The sequence below is a fragment of the Micropterus dolomieu genome, linkage group LG07 (assembly GCF_021292245.1).
Source record: "Micropterus dolomieu isolate WLL.071019.BEF.003 ecotype Adirondacks linkage group LG07, ASM2129224v1, whole genome shotgun sequence".
Lineage (NCBI taxonomy): Eukaryota > Metazoa > Chordata > Actinopteri > Centrarchiformes > Centrarchidae > Micropterus > Micropterus dolomieu.
The window spans coordinates 18,719,014-18,743,047 of record NC_060156.1 but is presented as its reverse complement, the minus strand read 5'-3'; the positions used below and the strand labels follow the sequence as shown (position 1 = coordinate 18,743,047).

The 24,034-nt window shown below is 40.5% G+C and overlaps 3 protein-coding genes across 5 annotated transcripts in view; 1 reads left to right on the top strand and 2 right to left on the bottom strand.

The window, feature by feature from the left end:
• Positions 1-5,271, top strand: part of LOC123973975 (target of Nesh-SH3) — a 55,208-nt gene extending 49,937 nt beyond the window's left edge. For both annotated transcript variants that reach the window (XM_046054377.1, XM_046054376.1), the window contains 8 exons: positions 276-377; positions 489-698; positions 1,422-1,527; positions 3,015-3,094; positions 3,601-3,630; positions 3,778-3,936; positions 4,507-4,629; positions 4,725-5,271. In XM_046054377.1, the coding sequence (XP_045910333.1) occupies positions 276-377; positions 489-698; positions 1,422-1,527; positions 3,015-3,094; positions 3,601-3,630; positions 3,778-3,936; positions 4,507-4,629; positions 4,725-4,840 (926 nt within the window). In that variant the 3' untranslated portion in view covers positions 4,841-5,271. The remainder of the gene's footprint in view (positions 1-275; positions 378-488; positions 699-1,421; positions 1,528-3,014; positions 3,095-3,600; positions 3,631-3,777; positions 3,937-4,506; positions 4,630-4,724) is intronic.
• Positions 5,272-6,916: 1,645 nt separating this feature from the next.
• tfg (trafficking from ER to golgi regulator) lies at positions 6,917-20,716 on the bottom strand. Its single transcript, XM_046054121.1, is given in 9 exon segments — positions 6,917-8,045; positions 8,048-8,178; positions 8,301-8,393; positions 14,918-15,064; positions 15,185-15,352; positions 16,461-16,607; positions 18,586-18,669; positions 18,892-19,105; positions 20,563-20,716. Coding segments are annotated over 8 exon segments (1,251 nt in total). The 5' UTR covers positions 19,076-19,105; positions 20,563-20,716; the 3' UTR covers positions 6,917-7,748.
• On the bottom strand, positions 20,593-23,346 carry jagn1a (jagunal homolog 1a). Of its 2 annotated transcripts, XM_046054123.1 has the most exons (4): positions 23,303-23,346; positions 22,392-22,492; positions 21,810-22,280; positions 20,593-20,730 (listed from the first exon to the last, which is right to left on the bottom strand). In XM_046054123.1, the coding sequence occupies exons 2-3, from the start codon at positions 22,478-22,480 to the stop codon at positions 21,818-21,820; spliced, it is 552 nt and encodes a 183-aa protein (XP_045910079.1). In that variant the 5' UTR covers positions 22,481-22,492; positions 23,303-23,346; the 3' UTR covers positions 20,593-20,730; positions 21,810-21,817. The 2 variants fall into 2 exon arrangements, with proteins under 2 accessions (XP_045910079.1, XP_045910078.1); XM_046054122.1 differs by lacking the exon at positions 20,593-20,730 and having other exon boundaries at positions 20,800-22,280.
• Between the last annotated feature and the right edge of the window lie 688 nt (positions 23,347-24,034).

The following is a 24,034-nucleotide window of genomic DNA, read 5'->3' as shown; positions in this document are numbered from 1 at the left end:
TTTTTTACTTTGAGTCAGGGCATGCATGTGATAACAATCAGGAGATATTGGTGATGCAGCTCACAGGTGTGTGTAGTAGTAGTAGTAGTAGTTGTTGTAGTAAGAAAGAAAGGAGAATATTTGAATATTAAGAGGCAGACAAAGAGGCGGAGTACAGGCCAGAGCAGGTGTTGGGCTGGCTGGTCGGTGACCTGGGCCAGAGCTGTAAAAATGAGGACAGCGAGAGCTGCCATGGACTGCTGGCACATCAAACTAACCCCAACTCCTCTCTCCAGTTTCCTTTTCAGGCAGTCGTTTTGACTTAAATGAAAACTCCTCCATATTCAGGCCCTTGCCTGCATCAGAGGTAGACATCATGGGCAAGAAGCGCTTTGTAGGTAAGACTTCATCAGGGCCTCTGCAGATTTAAATGCTTCATCAGTGAAATCATCAGAGTGGGCAGCTTGCATAAATGAACAACTGTTGTTTTTATTGTACACGGTCTACAGCTCCCCATGTGATCTACAAGACAGACAAGAAGCCAGATGAGCCATGCTCTATCACCTCCTCCCTTGCTTACTTCCCTGATGAGGAGGGCAGCGATCAGAATGTGACTGGTCCTCCCCGCATACCTCCCTCTAACCTCACTGTGGTTACTGTGGAGGGCTGCCCGTCTTTTGTCATTCTTGACTGGCAGAAATCTGACAATGAAACCAAAGGTAAGGACAATTTTTAAGAATGACAGAAATGGGGAGTTTAGGCTTTTTCTGCGATGCTCTCGGTCCCAATTGCCTTAGGTCAATGAGCCTCCGGCTCCGAATTGCGCTGGGGACCCCATTATACTTGCTTTCCAATCAAGTTTTGTTCAGTAAAATGAGTACTTCCATGGACAAGAACTCCATCCCCACTCAGGTCATGCTGTGTCTCCATTCATCAAGTTGTACAGAACCACTTTCTTCTAAGCCATACTTGACAAGGTGTTGTAATTAACTAAATGCAACTAAGGGTTATAACTAGGTCTAACTTGTGGTTAATAAGCTAGCTTTATAGATTAATAAATGAACTTATATCGACAGTGCAAGGTTCGTTCTTTCAGAACAATTAAAAAAAATCACTCTTTTTTTATCTATACCTTTAAGGAACCAAAAAAAACCCTATAATTTTGCATCTGATCATGTACCCTTCTGGAAAAGAGCCAAAATTTATCCTTAACAACTTAATTAATTCTATTATCTATATCTATATATCAATTATTTCTTAACCATTAGTAAAGCTAACATATAAACCCTTTATACCATTATTAGAAAGTGGTAAGAGGTAAATTAACCCCAAACCTCACATTCTGCCTGAAGTTCTTACATTTCTGTCATCAAAGAAGTTGAAAGTTGAAATGTGAAATTTGTGTTATTAAAAGCACACTGCTGTTCGGGCTCTTTTGTCAGAGTATGAAGTTGTATCCACCGCTAAAGGACCAAATGGAGAAGAAGTGTCCGTACTGACGACCAACCAGACACACACAGCTGTGGAGAATCTCAAACCAGAGAGCAGGTATGTGACTCAGACATTGTGTTCAGATCATAATCAGTCATGGGAAAATGGAACAAATGGGAATGCCTTAACATTTTCTGCCACGATATTCTAACCACTAGGTTTTCACTGCCATAAGGTTTTCCACATTAACTGTTTGCTTAAAGGTCCCCTTTGGAGATTTTGACATGAGGACAGCCATACACTGTGTATAAAGATGGACCATGTGTCTCCTTCTTCCTGCTGTACAAAAATGAAGCCAAAAACATCCCAGAAACGGGTGCTGCCATCTTGCGCTGGTGACATCATTGGGAGCCAGAGGCTGTGCAGTACTGATCAGCGGTATCGAGGTCCTGCACATACACCCAGCCGACTCAGTCACGAGCAGGACTCAGCTGTCTATTATTATGTGAAACCCCCTTTTATACCATCAATTATTCACCAAACTTGTCAGAAAACCTTGAACATACTTACAATGACATAAACCACTTTTAGGAACAAATTATTTGATGTGTACTTTGATTTTTTAGTTTGGCCCATGTCCAAGCCAGGGGGCGATACAGATGTTTTGGCTTCACTTCTGAGGAGCTGTCACGTTGTCCCTCTTTATGCACAGTCAGTGCTCTATTCCACTTGTTCTGTCGATTTATAACATCTGTCGAGATGTACTACTTAGCGATTCTGTGCCTGCGCATGACCCACAATCTTGGTTTCTGTTTCCACGGCCTATGCTGTCGGGCATGCTGTCAAGACTGAGGGTGATGGTGAGCAATATCTAAAAAAACAAACAAAAAAAAAAAAAATATTTCATGGTGCCATTGACCTGTAAGCATGTAAATTATCTTTAAATAAACGTAAATTAGCTAGGTCATTGTGCACATTGTAATTTGGTGTTAGGGTTAGGGGATCAGGGTTAGAGTCGACGCGAAGGGATAGATGCTGTAAAACGTCAAGAAAGACACTAATGTGCCAACAAAGGCAGTTCAGAACAAGACTTCTTGCTAGTAAACATTTATGTACACAATGCAGGTTTCAAACTTAAGTTGTGTTTTATGAGGAAAGAAATGAATTCATCATGTTTATTAGACACACAGTGCATTTTGGTGACACTTTGGTCACTGTAGATCTAATCAAGAAAGCTATTAGTGTGCTACTTTTAAAGGTATTAGATTTACTTCTACCTTTGCAGAAGCATGCTGCAAGTTTTTGGTTTTGCTCACACAAAATGGCCCAAGTGACACACAAGCTGAGGAAATCTGGGTGGAGACGGTCACAGAGTTTTTTAATTAGATCTCAGCATCTGGAGTCTCAAAACTCAAAACTTACCAGAAATCTCCCCTGGGCTTGGTTTGCTGGCCCAGTTGTTGCCAGAACATCTGAACGCAGCACGTGGAATAACCATCAGCTTTGTGTTTGTGTGTGTGTGTGGGGGGGGGGGGGGGGGGGGGGGGGGGAACTCCCAAAGTTTGGATTATGACTTTTATTCCCTTTTTTCTATTTAATTTCAGGTATGAATTCAAAGTAACACCAAAGAATGAGCTGGGAACCGGACCCTCCAGTGATCCTGTGTCTTTTAGCACAGAATCAGGCAAGTTTTACAAACCATCTAATCCACTAAAGTCATACTAGAGGAAAATGAATCCTGATGTGTTTGCTCTCAGAGAAGACACTAATTAGTTACATGTTGATGCCACTGTATACCTTGCTAATTATCAGACAGTGATTAGCATTTCTTTGAATCTCTGAAGGTGGGCTATTAGGCAGTTGTTAGTCTAATGATTTTAACATGGCACTGGGATCTGTCTGATTAGGACTCAAGAGGCTCACCAGATGTACTCCGAGGCTAACGGAGGCATAGCATCCACTGTAACGCTCTGAACAAAGCCAAATTTGCACCAATTGTAAAGCAGCTGAACTACAGCCCTGTGTTGATCAAATGTTATGTTTTTAAACTCACAGTGACTGCTTTGCTTAATTGGCCTCCTGCCCTTGTGCAATCAAAGCCCAGCTTGTTGGGACTGAACATTGTGAATACTATGCCAAATGGGCTCTGGTACAAGTTTTATTCATTACGACTTTTTCTCACGTTTGCAGCGGATCCACGAGTGAGTGAACATGTTTCAGGTGAATGTTGTCTTTTTTCTCTTCTTATCAGTATGTTCCAGTAAAATAAAGCTTTTAAAAAATGTTTAACCTTTACTTGGTTTGAATCCTGTTTATACAGATAACAAACATTATACTAAGTCTTTGCTTCTACTGATTTCCTCACAGGCAAAGATGCCATCTGGACTCAGTTCCCATTTAAATCCGATGCCTACTCTGAATGCAATGGAAAGCAGTACGTGAAGAGAACTTGGTACCGAAAGTTTGTGGGCATTCAGCTCTGCAACTCCCTGAGATACAAGATCTACCTGAGCGACTCTCTCACTGGTAAATACAGACTGATTATATTAAATATATATATTAATATATATATATATATATATATATATATATATATATATATACACACACACATATATAAAGACTTTCTCTATTTACACAAAAGGCCAAAAAAATCTGTCAAAATATGTGTTAGTGAGCATTTCTTCTTTGTTCTGTCTGTCTATCTAATCTATCTATCTAAAGAAACAAGTATGACATCCGTCAAAGGTTTCCTAGCTGTGCGCACAAAACCTTCTAAAAAACATTCTGCAGAGCATCTCGGCATCTTATACCTGTCCCTTAAATATACTTTTCAGACTGCTAATGGACAAATTTGTTATTAGTCAAACTAATTAGAAAAGCAATTGGTAGAGTGCTGTTAAATCAATCCACATCAACAGCATGAAACAGAACTCAGATAAAGAAGGGACTTAATGTTTCCTGAGGAAAAATAAGCTGGACTGTGTCTTTTTAACACAGCACAACCATTTTCTGGCCAGTTCCATTTCTTAGAATGATAATGTGGTCGGATTTATTTTCACAGCCAAAAACATACTTCCTCTGTCCTCTCTGTAGGGAAGTTCTACAACATTGGAGATCAGACGGGGCATGGTGAGGATCATTGTCAATTTGTGGACTCCTTCCTGGATGGACGAACCGGTACCCAGATGTTTGCTGACCAGCTACAAAGCAGGCTAGGTATTTTGGGTAGCCATAACCACAGACCGATCACTTTAATATGTACATGTTATAATTATGTAGACTCTTATCACTCCTCTGTGTCTTTGTACCAGGGTTTTATAGAGCGTTGAGACAGGAACCTGTCAGCTTTGGAGAGATTGGGGGGAAGTCACACATTACCTATGTAGGCTGGTACGAGTGTGGCACGCCCATACCTGGGAAGTGGTAAGACCCCCACGGGGCTATAGAGGAAGGATGACTTCCTGGGTGGTGAGGAAGAAGACGCCTGACTATGCCTGATGGGAGGTGGGCCTTTCTTTCATGTTACCATGGACACCAGAGATGGGTCTGTCTGTCTGAGCTCAGCCTACTCTTCCAGGTGTGAACCTGTACAGGACTATTAGGTGTCATGAAACTCTATTGAGTGCATTTGTAATGTTGGTCTTAATTTCTGTATTTATCAATGTCATGACGGACGAAAGAATGCAGGAGTTTGAGTGAACCAAAATGTTGAATATACAGTAATCACAGAGAAAATGTTGGGAAGCTGGCTCCCAAATTGTAATAACTTGAATGATATTATTTATCAAGGGGATTGTTATTGGAAATTCTGTGTGTGCATGTGCTTTTGAGATGAGAAAGTAAAAATTGTTCCCAATACTTCCACGTCAGTGAGAACACACATTGGTCATTTGTGTACAGAAAGGTGCCAATCATACTTTCATTGTACATTTGGACGATGTAAAATTCAAGTACAAACAGACATGCAGAATTGACCTTCTGCTGGCCCTAAGGGATTATTAGCAGTTGCAGTTTGCACAGTATTAAACTTTTGTTAATATATGTATATGGTGTGAAATACATTTTGTATACCAGGGATCATATAGTTTGATACAATTCAGGAAAAAGATAAAACATCTTTAGACAAATTGATCTATTGCCCAAAGTTACTATGGGGTCACTTGGATACAAAAGACTTATGTATTTTTAACACTTGTGCAGTCTATTTTATAAAATCATAGAATATATATAAACATTTATAGATAAACTGAAATTCAATGTTGAGCAAGTGACATAATTTATGTTTGTGTTCAAACTTACTTCAAATTGTACATAAAGCTATACATCATTGAAGAGGAATTACCAGGTTTTTATGTCATGACTGCAGTCGTTTTTGATGCACCATGTATGTTTTCAGCAATAAATCTTGTTTTTATATGTACTGATATACATTTCCATTTGACTTCAATGCCTTCTATGTTAAAGGTTAAAAGTTGTACACTGTGGGAAATCTCTCACGCTTATTAGCTTTCTTGACTCAAGTTAGATGAGACGATTGATGTGCATTCTCATGTCTGTTTGGAAAATAGCATCTGGCTAACTTAACTTAGCACAAAGACTGGGACAGTTTGGCTCCGTCAACAAAATGCCTCTACCAGCACCTCTAAAGCTCACTAATTAACAAGTTTTATCTTGTTTTCATTAATCCACAAATAAACTGTTCAAAACCCGGAGTGTAAATAACAATTCTCAATTTTACAGTGGGTGTGCCAAACCAGCATAAAACTAAGGACAACTGCCCGCCCGCCCGTCTGTTTTTGTACAGATTAAACGAACATGATGTAACATCTTAATTTGAGTTTTATAGGATTTTGTTTCCTTTGGACAGAGCCAGGCTAACCATTTCTGCCTGTTCCCCGTCTTTGTGCTAAGCTAAGTTGGTGGCAGTTGATGCCTCATACTAAGCACTGGAACGTAAGCGTGGTGTCTGTCTCTCTCTCCAAAAAAGCTAATGGCAGGCATGTTAACCCCAAATATCAAACCTCTTCTTGAAGGGATGATCCATCACCGGCATTGTGTTTCTGATCTGAATCAGATGATGAAGGACATTGGGGTGTAACGTTAATACAGAATTCAACTCCAGAGGTAGATCCCCCGATTTAATAAATTCCTAACATTGCGCAAACTGTATAAAGATTGTACACCAAAAAAGATCAATTTCAGTTTGGCACAGCTAAGGTTAAACATACTTTATCAAATTATCTTAAATAAACCCTGTGCGTTCAATTCTTCTCACTTAGTGAGACAGTTTGACATGAAAGTTCAACCACATGCCACAAGTCCCAGCCAACCACAACCCACAGGCAGGAGAACAAAATAGGAATACCAGCATTACCACAGTTTTCCAAATCTGGGTGGGGGAGACGAGAGGCCAAACTTAACAGAGACATGAACTCAGAAGCCACAGAGAGAGTGTGCAAGGCAACGTGGGACCAACACATTATCAAAACAAAAGGACTCCAACTGGGTCTCAATCATTTATTAGGTTCAAGAAAAAAATGTTACAGTTTATACATAAACAACTAATCTCACTTGAAGGTGGAATTTTAATTTATTAGTAAAAACCAGTGATAAGATAAAGAGAAAGACAGGAATAGCAAGCTTCTACTGGATGTGATATAAGCTAAATGAAAGAAACCTTCCTTATGACTATGGGATCTACACCTCCCACAAGCCATCACTTAGCTAGTGTTCCCAACATGGGGCAGTTTCATTGACACATCATTAATACCGACATGGTGGTGAAATTAATCAAATAAAAGGAAAAAACAGACAAAGGGGTAACTTTTCATTTAGATCTGTGCCTTGTAAATGCATCTATACACGATAAACTCAACAAAACTTGTTGAGATGTTTTGTCATTGTTACGTATGAAAAATTCAAAATGTGGATGCTGATCTTGCGCGCAAAATGAAATGTTACCATGTAAAGAACAGTTTGGGCAACAGCCTGTTTTGGTTTCCCAGGTGCGTGCATACAGACTGGCTACATTTTTACAATGACAGATACAATAGGGTGAAGTGTTGGTGACAGGAGAAGAGGGGGAAAATAACACAAGAGACATACACCAGGGTCAGAACAGAGTGGCATGTTGGATTGACAGCATACAAACACAAACCATCAGACTTGGAGAGTTGCTTGTTTTATATTTGGACTTGATATTTGTACGAGGGTGGTGGGTGAGGGGCGTAGAGCAGTAAACCATATTTCCTGCGCCCACTCCAAACAGCTGGAACCACATATATTGTAGGGGGTTTAGGGTGTGTGTGAGGATCAGTAACATCCGCTATCCTCTTTTACCGGTATCCAGGACCTGGTTGAGTGTAGCCCTGGCCATAAGGGGGGCGGTTGCGGGCGTATGGGTTAGCAGCTCCTGGTGGAGGGGTGACGGTGTTGCCTGGAGGCGGGGTGTATCCTGGGCGCGGTTGGTACCCTGAGGCAGGCTGGGAGCTGGGTGGCAGGCTGTAGTTGGCAGGCTGGGTGGCCTGGGAGGTATAGTTTTGGGGAGGGAAGGCTCCTGGTGGATACTGCTGGGCGCCCTGGGATGGATGGGGCTGCTGCTGCTGCTGCTGCTGCTGCTGCTGCTGCTGCTCTGGCCCCCTTGGAACCCTGGAGCCGGAACGGGGGCCGGAGCCTGGGAGGCAGGAGGTGCGTAGTTCTGAAACTGCTGCTGCGGCTGCTGCTGTGGCGGGCCAGGCTGAGGGGCTCCAGGCTGAGTGCTGTATCCTGCCGAGAAAGGGAAGAAGGGAGCCTCTTTAATTCCCTCTAGAGAGGCAAGAAAACCACCTCACGTGACAGCACAGCAGTTACCTTTTTTCTTTTTAAATCCTGACCATTTTTACTCTTACCAGAATATTGCATACCGTACTGCTGCTGTGGTGGGGCACCTGGTTGCTGAGGCGGGTATCCACCTGGAGCCTGGTACTGCTGGTACACCTGACCTGAAATGACAGGGGCAAGAATTATTAAGAATTATGATCTATTAACTCTTTCGACGTCTCTTATCGCAAATCCAGATGCGATTAAATGCACATTCATTTACACTTAACTATATACGTGTGTTTCTGTTGGCAGACATCTGGGCTACATGCAAGTCCGTGTCAGTCCTACTCTTACCTGTGAAGCTGTTTTGTAACTGCCAAAAATGCCAGAAGAACTTCTACATTTAAGAAATTTAGCTACAACAATTAATAGCTGGTAATAACAGATAGCTGGCTAACAACTACCCACTACAGAGCCTTCTGTTTGATTGTATGTGTTGAAATTTCAAGCAGCTTTTCAACCGATAATTTTAGTGTAATTGCAGTGTAACTGTAGCTGCCATTATCACGGAGGGGCCGATCATGACATATCTACAGGAGGAATAAAGATTATGTATGTGTCTTGGAGAGAGACACATTTACACCTTTTTAACAAATGGTTAGAATGCAATCGGTTGGCAAATTCATCTTGAATGCTTTGTGGTTGCATTTACACACAGCTTTTAGTTCAGATAGATACATTAAGTAAATAAGTATAAATGGGGTGTCTGTATCTTCATGGAAACACCTGTGCATATGGACAGAATAACTGCTTCAAGTACAGCTGCAACCATTTTGGTACAAGTATTTGTTGCTAAAAGCCCAGTACCCAGACATCTGTCTGTGGCACATTACAGTAAGAATTGGCTCTGAGCTACAGAGCAGCATGCAGGTGCCCAAGTAGACATAAACACACAAAGTAAATAATGCAGTCATTCAAAACTGAGGCTGACATAATGCATCCACTATCCAGATACTATAGCCACAGACATTAATGACTCAGGAAAATATCCCTGCATCGGAACGAGGAGTTGTCCTCTGCACCAGACGTGTCTATGTTTGCAGACAGTGATTTCCTGTAGCACTTTTTTTTTAATTAACTATGACTTCACCAGTCTGCGTTCATGCACATGTGCAGGACGTTCACCATTATCTGTACAACTCCGGTCATCTCAACGATGTGCCTTAAACTGTATTCTTTAAAAGGCCTCTGAATATCCAAATAAGACTGGAGCATCAAACTGCATGTAGCAGAAATATCCTTGACAGTGATTCTGTTGCACATCTTTTTTATGTTTCAGAAACATGCAGAACTTTTTCCCCTTGTTATTTTAAATTTGCTCATCAGGTTTTCCATTGAAAGCTTGAGGGTTGAGCAAACATGCAAAGGGCTTGGCAATCTACTGTTCTCCCTTAATGAGGCCTAAATCTTACTCCCAAATCTCCTGCCTGGCATAGAAACTGGTGTGACGACACATGAAAAGCACAAAGGGAGAAGGCATAATGAAAGAGGGCCGCACCAGAGCTCACTGGGTTTTGGAGCGCTGGTGAACCTGGTGCACTCTTTGGGAGGGCTGATATTGTGACAGGTTTTGCGAGTCTGAATAAAGCAAACCTGAAAGAGAGACTATGGACTTATTCTGTAAGACAACGTCAAAGCACTCAGAAGTAACTCATCTTGTATACAATAATTCATAACATTCAAAGTAGCAAATACACTACACACAGTACAAATTCCTTACTTAGCCTGGGAGACACCTGACAACTAAATATTTAGCTAGAAACAGTGTACCTCTTTAGTGTCTTTTTAAAAGCACTGAAGTGATGTGGCAACCATCTGTTATCTCACTGACAGCACCTTTTACATGAACACCATGGTCTTTATTGTGTGAGAAGGCATGTGTGTTAAATTGGCTTCCTCCACCGTTTCCCCTTGGTCTGTGATCCATCATGAGCGTTGTGTAAGCGTGATGGAAGGATGCGTGGCAGTTAGACCCCTTTGGCCTATGGGAGTTCATCTTCCTCCAGTGTCGCCAAGAGGTCAGCTATGAGGCTGCTAAGTGCTCACAGGATAAAGAAATGGCTAGAGGCTCACTGAAGACAGAGCCGCCTTGCTTCAAGAGAAAACTCCCAAGTTGGGAAAATGATGTTCACTGAAACAAAGAAGCATTTGGCTGTAGTTCTGCTGACCTCTAAGCATGCCTCAACGAGGAGTCATGAGAACAAGGTCATATTTTTAAATAAACATTTCACACCAAACACATGTCTGCCCATCTGATAAAGGGCCTCACACAAAAGTCGGAGCCGCTGTGTACACGTGTTTACAGTTTGCACAGATGTAAATTATTGCCATGGGTCTATCAGCATCTGACATACAACAGGTTGAGTTCTTTATTGTCTTCTTATGGATCTTGTTAGCAGCATTCTTACGGTAACAAGTAACCTAAGCCTGCATTAAAAGTGAGCTTAAGGCTAGCTTTAAAAGGCCACACATTCTCGGTTATAAATTCTCGTGCATCGACTGGCTGTTGCGAGTTGCCTTGAGGCGGTCATACTGAAAACAGTCTGCGACCAGAGACAGGTATAATGTAAGGACAAAGCGTGAGGAATGGATCAAGTGGAAGAGGAGGCTGGACAGGATCTAGGTTTGATGTCTTTGTGTGCCAACCATCTGCAGCCTTGGAAGTAAGAAAAAAAATATAATGAAATAAATTGGGGAGGAGACTGTAAGAAATGGATAAGGTGAGGATGATCCGTTCGTTGCCACGTTGGGCTTGGAGATGCATCTAACAACCTGCTACAAGACGGTATCTAGCAAGAGCTTTCAATGTGTATAATGACGACACTTTACAGAAATGATCCTTTTACTCGTCTCCCTTCACAGCTACGGGTGAAGAAAACTTGCAGGCTTGCTGCGTTGCGTTAATGCTTGCTCACACAGGGGCTTCAGTTGAGTCTCAGTCCTACATTAATGGGCGATAAGTCTATTTAATACCTCACATCTGGCCGCCTACATCCAGATGGGTCCAGTCATTGCCCAACTCTTTTTGTTTGACGGACCCCCACAACCCTGTCAGATGAGCTCTAGTATCCTTTATCACACCACCTGTCTTGTTCCAAATTAAGGCTGGGCAAAAAATACAATAATGATAATTGATATAATTTTCCCCAATAACAATAAACCAAATCTTCAATAAATGTTTCATTTAATTCATTTGAATCATGAATGAATTAGCACTTAATTAAGCCAACCAATTAAGATATTTACTTTGTTGAGGAAAAAGGAGTGAAAACATAACTGTTTTTTAATGTTCTACCTCAGATATGTGAAGTGATCCACTGTTTGGCATCAAGTGTTTGTTCTGACCATAAAAGAGAGTTTAAAACCCCAATTAACAATCTGGTTCCTTTAACTTTCACGCAAAAATCAGCCTTTAAACTTGAAAGAAATAATGGTTTGACATTTATCGTGATAATTATCAATATCAAATTATTTGAATTTTTTTATTGTGATAAATAAATAAAAACTATTTGTATTGAGGCAAGTAAAAATTTACTTTGTAGATTTCTCCCAGAAATTTAGTCAAATAAAGCCAAGTGAAAACCCCTCCCATTAATGTTGAACCCTGGCTACACAACCATCAACTATAATGTTGATACAAAATGAGCAACTTGAAACCATTACTCAACAATAACAAACATGTCCTTTCAATCCTTTCAGTAAGCTTAGAAAGGCGGTCCCTTTTTGTATCCATACAGATCTTGGAGGGATTATCAGACATCCATGATAGCATCCATGCGTCACCATATTTGAAGACCTAAAGTCTGGAAACCAAAGTCAGTCACCAAACATCAAATCAGCAAGAACAAGTTCCTCTTAAGACAAGAAAGTCTGTTGTTGCTCCTAGTCATGTTATTGAAGGAACAGACCACAAACAAGCTTGCAGTTGAGCTGGCTGTTTGTGTGCAACATGGTGTGTCTCTGGCTGACCCAGAGACTGAATAAGTCTTCCTTCTGGATCAACTAAACTGTTATTGAGCCCTAATGGTAAGTCCCTGCAATTCCAACCAGGCCAAACCACAAACCACCAGTAAAATGGAAGTGGTCTTTCCACACGTGTGCTGTTCTTCATGGTTGCAGGTGTGGTCGGGAGTCGGCAGTGTGACTGTTCTGGGAGCAAGTTAACTGCTCTCACAGGGTGCAACAAAAGGCATGTCTTTTGCTCCAGTGGTCTTCTCCTTCAGCTAAGCCAAACCACAAGCTGAAAACAATCCAATCCACTTCTAGCAATGTGATTAACACCACAATATGCTCCACTTCTGTGACATCACCCGTCTGGGCCTTTTTTCACAACATAAGGACAAACAAGCCAGAGAATTCCCCGATGTTAAGTGAGCTACTTCAATGAAGGAAACGGACATTTGTGATTGGCACAGAAGACCACCTCTCCCCTTGAATTGGATTCCAGAGAGGTACTGTGTAGGGCTGCACGATTAATCTAACCGCAATGTCGTCATTTGAGATTACATAACCGCAAAAAGTGTGCAATTTAGTAAAACAGATAAAGTGTGTGTGACACACTCCTCTCGGTGCACTGCAGTCTGCTCATTATCTCTGCCCACACCGGGCTCTCGCATGTGGCTCTACAAACAGATAAGCCTACGTGCAATGAGCAAAATGATTTATGAGCAGTGTGCCAGTAACTTTTAAGACAACAACCTACCCCCGCCCCACCGCTAATTGTTCAAAACATAGTCGGACTCGCCACCAGAGCATCGAGAGAAAGGCCGGTGCTCCAGTCGCTCTGTGACAGAAACAGAGAGACGTCTACAGCTGAAGCAGTTAAGACAGAAGAAAACTGGGAGAATATAAAGAAGATTTGGGTTTAGCTAGCAGACCATTTAACGTTAGCTGTATCGGTGCCTTTTGTTGTTCAACATGTTTAAATTTTCACAGAGCCGACGTGCTTGTCAGTCACTTTTCGTAAACCGACCAATCACAGCCTGGATGGGGTGGGACATTAAAAACAGTTTGACGGGCTACAGCAAATCATTAAATTTTGAACAATATGATTATTGACAAGTTAAGTAGGTAGGTAGGTTTATTGTCACAATACAACAAGTTGTAGAGTGAAATTGAGTTTTGTAACTCCCTTCTGCTACACAGCAGACAATATAAATTAATAAAGAATCAATTATGAAAAATGGTAACAGAAATAAACTGTCATCACTGGAGCAGTGCTGAGGATGAATTAGAGTTTAAGAGTCTGATAGCTTGGGGGGAAAAAGCTGCTCTGCAGTCTGGTGGTGTGGCAGCAGAAACTCCTATATCTCTTCCCAGAAGGCAGCAGGGTGAACAGGCTGTGGCTGGGTGGGCACTGTCCTTTAGTATCCTTTGGGCTCTGCGTAAGCACCTCACCGATATCACTGATGCTCCGGACATTAGGTTAAGTTAGTACTTAGCATTAACAAATTAGAGCAGTGTAGAGCCTTTTGCTTGCACAAGGATTTAATGAATAAAAACAATGGATTTAATATTCAACTAGTGGTAAAAAAAAAGTACACATTTATATGAAATTATAATGAATGTAGTATTTAATACATTATTTTTAGACTAACAGTATACTATTAACTGAACATTATACTCTTTATTTAATAGACTCTTGTACAGTTTCTCCTCCAGGTTGTGGATAGAGACTCTGCAGTGGACAGATGTACAACGAGCCGGTGGCAGTGTGCCAATATTTGCTCCTTCTAGCTGCCTCCTCCGTAGAGCAACATGGTTCCCCTTGTTCTGTTTTACATCTGTTTTACTAGTTATTGTTATAAATATTGTTTAATTTGTTTCATGTTGAGAAATACACATTTCAAAATGTCAGTATTTTGTGCATTTTCCTTGATAATCAAGCAAGTAGACTCATAGTACCATTTGTTCCATTATAATCGAATCGCAAATCACAATATTGTCCACAATAATCGTAATATGACTTTTTCACCAAATCGTGCAGCTCTAGGAATGTGCTGAGAGAATGAAGTAAAACAAGTCTTGTTTGTTGTTCCCTACAAACTGCCTGATCCTTTGTTCATTTATCTTCATCTAGGCCTTGGGTTTGGGTCCAACATGAGCGTGTTAAAGGTCTCACACACACTCAGAGCTGTGATAAGGTCTCTGCTGTGTAAGATAAACCCTAATTCAATGAAAACTCTTGTTTACACAGTGTTCAGTAAGATTCCACAGTGGTGAGACTCAAGGATCATTTATCATTCAATGAAACTTGCTGCTCTAACAGCAGAGTGGATCTGATTCCCCAAAACAAGGAATAGTACATGCGGTAAACTGAATCTATATAGCTTCCTACCTCAGGTTAATAAGATCCCATGCAGAACTACTCATTGGAAAAAAAAAAGAGCTTGGATTGGTAGTTTAGGGCAACACATTCAACTTTGTTCAACAGGGGGTGACATTTTTATGAGGCGACGTTGGTGGTAGTGTGTAATTGCTTGATCACCCACAATGCATGCTCTCCACATGATCCCATTGTGTATCATTTCTAACACAGACACCTACCTGCGTTAGAGAATGTGTGTGTATGTTGTATTAAATAAGGCATGTGTGCATTTGGGTTTTCCTGGGGATACAGTTGCTGTGTGTGCATGTGTCTCACCATCCATGCCAGCTGGGGGTCCCTGCTGTACTCCAGGATATGGAGCCTGTGGCTGGGGGGGCACTCCTGGCTGAGGGGCTGCGGACGAGGAGGAGGCAATGCTGTCAGGGGTTCCTGAGCGCTCCTCTGGTGCGACTGCTGGAGGAGCTACTCAGACGGCACAGAGGGAGACAGACATACAGTGGAGATGACAGATATACACTTAAACATAACAAACACTTATAAGTAGGCTCTTCTACTTTTTTGGAGTTGAATAGTGTGCAGTACCTGGGGCCTGGTCCTCGCTCAGACCAAAAGCGGAGATGACATTCTTGCTGACCTCGTCCTGGTTTTTTAGCGGGTCGAAGGCAGACATGCTGGCTGCGCTGACTGGCGTGGCCAGTTTCACTGTGTGATCTGCAGCCATCACTTTGCCTTCACGTCCATCCACTGATTCTGGATACACGGCCAAAGAAATTTTTAACAACCAGCAGAGATGAAGACGAAATGTGGCAATAATGCAATACATGTATGCAACATTTTGATATAGTCTGAGTTGACGATAAAAAAGATTTGTTATTACATCATTAAAACAAACATGGAGTACGAGGGATTGAGTGTTGAATGTTGTCAGAGCCTCATAAAAGACCTTATACTTTTATTATACTCCATCATTTGATTGGTAAAACAAATCCACCTCTTTGTCTCATCATGGTGCCAGATTGCAAATGCATAAAGTTACAGCTCACAGAGAATTACAGCCTAAAGTGGCCTACTACCATACTGTAATATGACTGCACATGTTCCTCGCGTAAATGCTTTGGCCTAGTCTTTAAGCTGGGGATGTGTGTTTGAGTGACCACGATCAAATGGGACTGAACCAGTATGTATGCAGTACATAATTAAAGCTTCAAATTCCAAACAAATATTAAAATCTATAAAATCATATAGTTCATATCATCATATTTAATTATTCCAGCAATGGCTGACCCTTAAAGTGTCTCAATCTGGTGCCAGTGCTCCTGTGGGATACAGATCTTGCAATTCTGGCAGTGAGCATGTGGAATATAAACAAGTGTTATTTGTTAAGGAGGCCGTGCAATCTCGATCAGTGGCATTAAGAAACTGAGGCTTCTAAAAAGAGAAATCAAGACACCTGCAGTGGGTGTTTGTGTGTGAACATATTCCACTACTTGTTTAATATCTTTAGTTTTATTTACTTTTAATTGTTTTCTTTTACTGTAAGGCAGTTTGTGACTTTGCTTTGAAACACATACATAACATTGGAGTTGTCTGGCTGGCTAATTTCTTTTAACATAAGCACATAACAATCTTAATACAGTTACCCCTAGACTTTTTCTTGCCATTTACAGTATCATTTACAGAAAAATCACCTTATCAGGGCCCTCTGGTGGACAAACTATGCAATGGTAACACTGTTTATCAACTACGTCAAACTTTGGCTAACACATACACTGATCCAGATATAATAAGCTAATATCGGGTGGTCTAGCTCTAACATGTATGTGTGTGCATCTGATGTGTGTGTGTGAGGGGTGCTTACCACTGTCCAGTGCTGTGGCAGCAAGACCAGGATCTGTAGGGGGCTCCAGGCTATCCAGGAGGTTGTTGACTTTATTTCTGAGCTCAATGAGCTCCCTGCGCAGGTACTTCACCTGACTAGACTCCAAAGGCCGCGGCTGACCATTCACTGTAGATAATGAGAGATGACGAGAGAGAAACCACAAGTGAGCAAATTGAACAAAACCTTTTTTTATTTGTCTAGGGAATGTAACTGAACTAATTCAAATACTTCTCCATCACTGCTCAGCTGACTCCATTTTGACTCCTGATCACTTATACAAAAGACAACAATTCCCAAGTCCACACATTTATGAATGGAATATTTTTGTACATTACTGAATCTGGATCTCATTATTTAAATCTCCCACTTGGGTCAGCATTGTTTTGAACTGCTCATTGACACAGATCATGGACTAGAGCCGAGTTATAGTTACAAGCTCAGAGGGATATCTGGGACAGACTATACAGGAATGCGTCAACAGCCCAGTAGATAAACAGAACAGCCCAGTGTTATACATCAACATCTGCTAGTGTAAAATAAACACAATGGATACTGTAGTTGCTGCCATTAATTGGTCTGGAAAAGCTGTTAATTCTACATTAAGTATTTGTACATTATGAATGATGATCTGACCCAGTTCTGTTGTCTCTACACTCTGAATACCTGAGATTAGAGAGACCATTTTTCACATGGCTGAATCCACAAAGCTATTCACAATAGCAGCCAGGCTGACAGAGGGACTGAGAGCTTCATCGTCACACTCTGCCAGCCAGGCAATTAACTAACAATGGAGCTAGGGAATGCTGGGCAAAAGGGCACTAGTTTGTCGTGCTTACTTAATGAAATAAACACCCAAACCAATGGGTACATTATTATACTGTCAATCTGCAGGAAACACAAGAAAACTATCTCCAACCCCATGTGACCTGCACCACAATCGACCGTCTTTCAACTCTTATTTTCCCACTATAACTGAATGGAGGAGTGAAATGTCTATCGCTAAAGAATGAATATGACAATTCCCTTCTCTCACAGCTTTCTCTGTTTGACCAAATAATGCTAAACAGAGATCATGAAGGTCATGAAGCACTGCGCTGAAAGGCTTCCAGCTACTCTCGCTGGCTTTGAATTTTGACACGTCAGAGAATATCAGAGGTCATGACATGTAATAACAAGCCAGGACTCAGATTTTACTTGTTTTTTTTTTTTTTTTAAAGAAAAATCCCACCGTTCTCATATTAATAAAAGTAGTAACTACAGGACATACTTACTAGTAGTAGCAAAGCACAGGAAACAACATCCTGTTGTCATTACAGATTCATGAGTTAGGTCAGTACGTGCATGTTATTGTGTTTCTAACTTTGGTTGAGCCATTTTAAAGTTTCAAATCTAGATCACATTGTTAAAGAGTCCATATTCTTTAGGCTTAATACATCTTAAAAGTTTGTAAGAAGTAATAATTTATAATCCCTCCAGTTTGATGTGAAAACTGACAGTAGCCTAAATATTGTTGAAATATTGGATCCGACAGTCGTTGACTAAAAACATATATTGATACAACTAGACATTATGGTACTGAATAATAACCAAACATTGTGAAACAGGTTGTTAATACTGACAAAAAGAGGTCACACCCTGATACGTTTGGGTGAGGCTAACTGGTTGTTTAGAAGGTGTAATTAATTCTTCAATGGTCTACAGAGCTATTGAACTAACTGAGGATTCAGCTGGACTGGAACATATTTAAGAATAAAATTAGGAACTAGCTTAACAGGCAAAATGGCTTATGTTAATACATACAGTACATGTACTGCCTGTCACTTTGTTTGCTTGCTGAACTGGCACTAAGAAACACTTACAGACAAATTAGTCAGAAGGGATTGCACACAACTTTCATTTGGACAGAGAAGAGCTGGGGTTTGTTGTGTAACCTGGACTGCCCTCAAGTGCCTGCTTGGTGTAACAACTGATGTGAAACATCATGGTCCACAGTTTATCATGACAGTATCACATGATTTAAGATTTCAAACATCTTGGATTCCTCAAGGTGTGGCTGTGTATATCTATGAAGGGGCAACAGAAAGGAAATGCTTTAATATCTTACCAAACAAAGTCAATTTGAGTATTCTACTGCACTGGATTGCAAAGGAGAGGTCAGAGCTGTCAAAGATGGTGATGAGGTCATCATCTAGCAAAAGGGAAAAGAAAGGCCATGTGATTCACTGTAGGGAAATGATCTTTACCCAAAACAACAACTCTATTCCATTTTTTTGAATTACATGGTGAAATGACCTGGTATCAAACTATACACTAGTTTATAATAAATATGCTGGCCTGGGAAAATCTCCTTGACAAAATTCACACTTTTACCCTTACAACCAATTAGGACAAAGCCTGTGTCCTGACTCACCTTCATCCTTGTATTTGATGGTAACCTCGTCATTACTCTGCAGCTTTCCCCTAAAGACACGTTGCATCATCAGCACCAGCTCATCGTAAGTAATGTCTTCGTTATGGATAGGAATGCGTCTGATGTCGTCGCCCAACTGGGCTTTGATGATGAGCTTCCCGCTCAGGTCCAGCTGGCCGTTCATGTTGCCGTCTGACCTCTTCTGCTCCCACCACTAAACAGGGTCAGATGGAGAGGTAGTTTTAAAAACAACCAACAAGCCCATTGCCCTTGGTTTCCTTGTCTCTCTCTCTTAGATCAGGGGAAGTAGTTTGCCTTGAGAGTCGTTATTTATGATTAAAATGAAGATTAAAGTGCGATTACTGAGCTTTATTGTTTCCCATTAAAGCTCCTTATAATTACAAAGAGAGGGAGAGAGCTTCTTTTAACTTATTATTCTTAATCTTTAACAATGAGGCTATATCCCAAATGTTTTCTCAAGTCAATCATTTTATACTGATTACAATCAAAAACCACATTAACAATCCCACCAAAGCTCTGCCTAGTCAGTAACAATATCAGTTTTCACTGTAACTGAGTCTAAGGGTCAACCATCACCCAGTGAGGTGGCAAGGACAGTTCTATGCTACTACAGAACTCCTTACAGGACTTTGACCGTAAATATCAATCCGTTTGATAAGATAATCAAAGATTTCTGTAAAGTGAATCTTTTATATGTAAGAGAGGGGAAACTCCCAGATTAAGTTTGGTATCTTCCACCCATTCAGATAAATTGGCCTCATCAGTCAGTGAAAAATTAATAAATCTCACTGATCGTGTGTAGTTACCACTTAGATTAACTATGACGTTGCCTGCTGGACAACATACAACTGTGAATTTAATTCCAGAAATGCTACGGCTTTGGCTGCCCTAGCCAGATGAATAATTGGCTGGATGCTAGGGATTGTGTGGTAGCTAACATTTAGCATTTATTTATGTTAAATAGGTATAACAACAAACTACCGAGTTTGGCTCTACCATATTAACGTTTGGCGCGTCTGAATTAAACGTTCAAAGTGGAATTATTAAATGGCAAGTCTATCTAACACTGATTGTAAAAGACGCTCAATCGCAGAGTCATCTGTCAGTGGCCCACACACAGCTAACTTAATGATTGCTAACGTTTGCTAGGCCGTTTCACCATTGCCGTATCAATGGCGTCAGTATACATTATGCATGCGGAGTAAAAAGCAATATTATAGTTAATCTCATACTGTATACCTCCATGAGTTGCAGTAAAATAACCTGCCTTAGATTCACTTTAAAGAAATCGGTCGGCAACAAAAAGCAGTATCCTGTGAAACCTGTAAGAGCTAACATTACTTTTAACAGGCTAAAGTTAAGCTAAAGTTAGGTAAACCAGGGTATTCTTAACTTAGCAATCTATCAACTTTGTCAACCTTAAAATCAGAATAGGTTAGAGGCGGATATTTTTGTATTTAACTTCTTACAAACCAAGTCTAAACACCTGTTTGGGCGAGCTAGCTTAGCGTTAGCTCCGTCCGTAGCGTTAGCGAAATTAACATCCGTCGCTACCTTGCACGCTAACCACTTAGCTTGCTACTCACCACTCAAACAGGAGGAGTATGTAAACTGCTATAGCTGGACCACAAACAAAACAAAGTATTTCACCTGAATCAGACGACTTGACCACGCTGTATTTCACAGGTTTCCTCCAAACCGTGAAACGAAAATCTGTTAGCTTGCCTAGCTAGACCCGGTTGCCAACATCAGGAAGCGTCGTCCAAACTGTCAACGTCAACCAGTACGTGGCAGTCACTGAGCGCAGTCGCAGACCACCTGGGACAAAGTGCGTTGAGATTGACTTACACACCTAAAGACTGTCAAGCATAAGCTGTAACAAGTGAAGAGCATTCATTTGGGTTTTATTGGTTTAAAACGCTAATTTTATTCATGTACACAGGCTCAATAAATTGGCTTTTGGATGCCGAATGAGAATGCCTTAAAACATACTGTACAGGATATTGTGAGTTTTGGATGCATTCTAAAAATATATTGTGAGAGGTATACTTAATGAAAGAGACACTGGCAGCGCATCTGCATCAAAGGCAAACCTAAGTCATTTTACACATATAATAGCAATTTCTAAGCAAATGTTTATGTTAGAACATCCATGCCTTCGCTGTTGTACTTGTATGAACAGAGAGTGACAACAATGATGCCCAGGTTCAAAATTCCCTATTTCTCTGTTTGGAGAGAAACTGCAGTTTAGACTCAGTAATGAAGAGGGTGCAAAGTGATTGAATGCCATGTTTATGGATGTCGCTTTGATGCCACTCCTGCTCGTGTGCACTAGCCACTTAATCAAATAAATACATGTTCTTGCATAAATTGTACATCTTCCTCTATTTTACACCTATGTGTCAGGGAACACTGGTGTCAAAGGTATGATGTTACATGATAATGATGACTGAATAATTAGACATGAATAAGACTAGGGCTGCAACTAATGATTTTCATTACTGATTAGTCTGTCAATCATATTTACGATTAATCGATTAGTTGTTTAGTCCATAAAATGGTGAAAAATGTTCCCAAATGTTTCCCAAAGCCCAAGGTGATGTCTCAAATGTCTTGTTTAGTCTACAACCCAATGATATGCATTTTACTGTCACAGAGGGGAAAAGACACCAGAAAACATTTACATTTCAGAAGCTAAAAAAAGAGAATTTCGACATTTTTTTCTTCGAAACTTTTTAGAAAATTAGTTAACGATTAATTGAATATCAAAATAGTTGGGGATTAATTTAACAGCTGACAACTAATCGATTAATCTACTAATTGTTGCCGACTCATAACTGTGGAAATGTAGAAATTAAGATAAAAACACAGTTTTGCCCAGTAACAGCTTTCTTCACCTTTCACATTATTTCTTCTTCTTCTCCTGGGTGGTGTTGAACCATGAGTCTAACAGCTTTTTCATGTAATATAACTGCCAGGCGTGCACTTGAACAGCAACCACCATGATGAGGTACATAACAGTCACTGCAGAGAAGCCAAAAATGAAGCGGTAGGCCTTTCCATGGCGGTAGAGCTGCTGTGCTACAGGAAACATTTCCATTCCACCATAAATAAGAGGTGCCACAGAGAACAGCCCTGCGCTGATCATGGATATGACCAAGTAACTGATATTGTTCTTTGGAAGTGACAGGCTGCTGCAGAGCAGGGGGAGGAGGCTGAGCAGGTAGGGGTATTCCCACTGGTACGGCATGGACACTGTGTCATGTGACACCAGGTTCAAGTGGCTGACAGACACCTGTGCCGCCACCAGCAGCCAGATGAGAAGGTGCACCAGGTTTAACTTTCGCACCTCTGACTTCAAGGACGCACTGCAAAACAGATAAGCAAAGTGTATTAGCAATCCTTATTGATGTTGTTGCTATTCAAAGATAACAGTCATATTTAATGACCAATTTTAGAAATAGATCAAATTTACTTGCCTCATTTGGTACTGCGGGGTCACCCTCTCTCTGAGTTTAACATCACTTGCATTGGTGCCAGCAGCTCTGGGGCCAAGGCGTGATGTCATGTTGAGGGAGATCTACACATCAAAACAAATCCTATTTTAGAAGCCAAAACTTGACAGAACTAGGGTTGCAACTAACTATTGTTTTAATCATTGAATCGTTTGGTCTATAATATGGCCGGAAACAGTGAAAAATGCCCATCACAATTTCCTAAGGTGACGTCTTCAAGGTGCTTTTTTGGCAGCAGTCCAAAGCCTAAATATATTCAAAGACGTTTCATTTCCTACACAAACACGGTGCCATCAAAGATCAAAGGGGAGAGAAAATCAAATAAATAATGAAATGAAAACAACCATAATAAGCCAGACCATTGTCTAAACTAGACTAGACGCATCTGTGGCGTATTGCTGCCCTCCTCTGTTCGTTATTCACATCTTAATGGTAATTGCCTATATCCTTTTGTATAAACCAGTTTTATGTAGGTACTCGATCAGTTTCTTCATTTTGTTCCAACTATCCAAATTAAGTAGAGTGCGTATGCTAAATAGAGTTTCTCCAATTGCTCCCAGGTCTCTAAACAATTTCCTCCTTTGGCGAGAGTACTTTCTACAATGTACTAATACATGCTTCACTGTTTCCTTGTAATTCTGATACCAAGGTGCTTACAACTATTTAAATTGAAAATAATTTCAGGCAGATTAGTTGGGCTGTTGTACCGACTCAAAGCATGCTAGGGCGTTAGCTGCTGCTGCTAGCTAAACAATTAAGCATTACCTATAAACAGATCGGTACTGAACTGTATGTTGAGGCTGGCGTCGTTTGATCATTAGCAATTACAACAGAGTATGACACAATATAAAATTTTGATTTCTAACGATGCCTACCTCTGCGTATTTCCTCACCGTTTGGTTGGGCTCCTTGTTTGAATCTGTACTAACAAAAGAAGTGACAAATGGATGTTGTAAACCGCTCCGCGCATGCGCACAATCTCAAATGAAAGACCTCCCACCTCAGCATCAGCATCCCTCCTCAGACCCTGCTGTTATCATGGCCCATTTCAAAATAATGTTGATAATGATGTTATTATATTAACTGTTGATGCAATGCATTAATGTGTACATCCCTTTAATTTTGCAGCTGGTAAAGGTGCGGCTGATTTTAATTACTTTATATACTTTATCTGCTGGTTAGCTTGTTAATTTAAAAGTAAAGGTAACAAATCTGTACTCAAGTAAAAGCAATGGTGAAGTATTAGCATCAAAATATACTTAAAGTACCCAAAGTAAAAGTAGTCCAATTCCATTTCAGAATAATATATATTAGACTAATGGATTATAATTGGTGATGCATGAATGTGTAAGCAGCTAATGTTGCAGCTGGTGAAGGTGGAGCTAATTTCAACTACGTTATATGCATTTATGTAGTAGAGTACAATATTGGTTTCCAAAATACAGTGGAGTAGGAGTATAAAGTAGCATAATGTAGATATACTAAAGTAAAGAACAAGTAATTTAAGTATAGTATTTGAGTAAATGTAGTTACATTCTCCCACTGAACTTAATTTATGTATCACCTTTTAAAACTAAGTTACAAAGTGCTTTTCAATAAAAACAAAT

Bases quoted from the DNA above. Each gene is read 5' to 3' on its own strand.
- jagn1a (XM_046054123.1), bottom strand. From the start codon at position 22,480: ATGACATCACGCCTTGGCCCCAGAGCTGCTGGCACCAATGCAAGTGAT. The intron at 22,281-22,391 runs GCAAGTAAATTT...TCTGTTTTGCAG, and splicing joins ACCCCGCAGTACCAAATGAG to TGCGTCCTTGAAGTCAGAGG.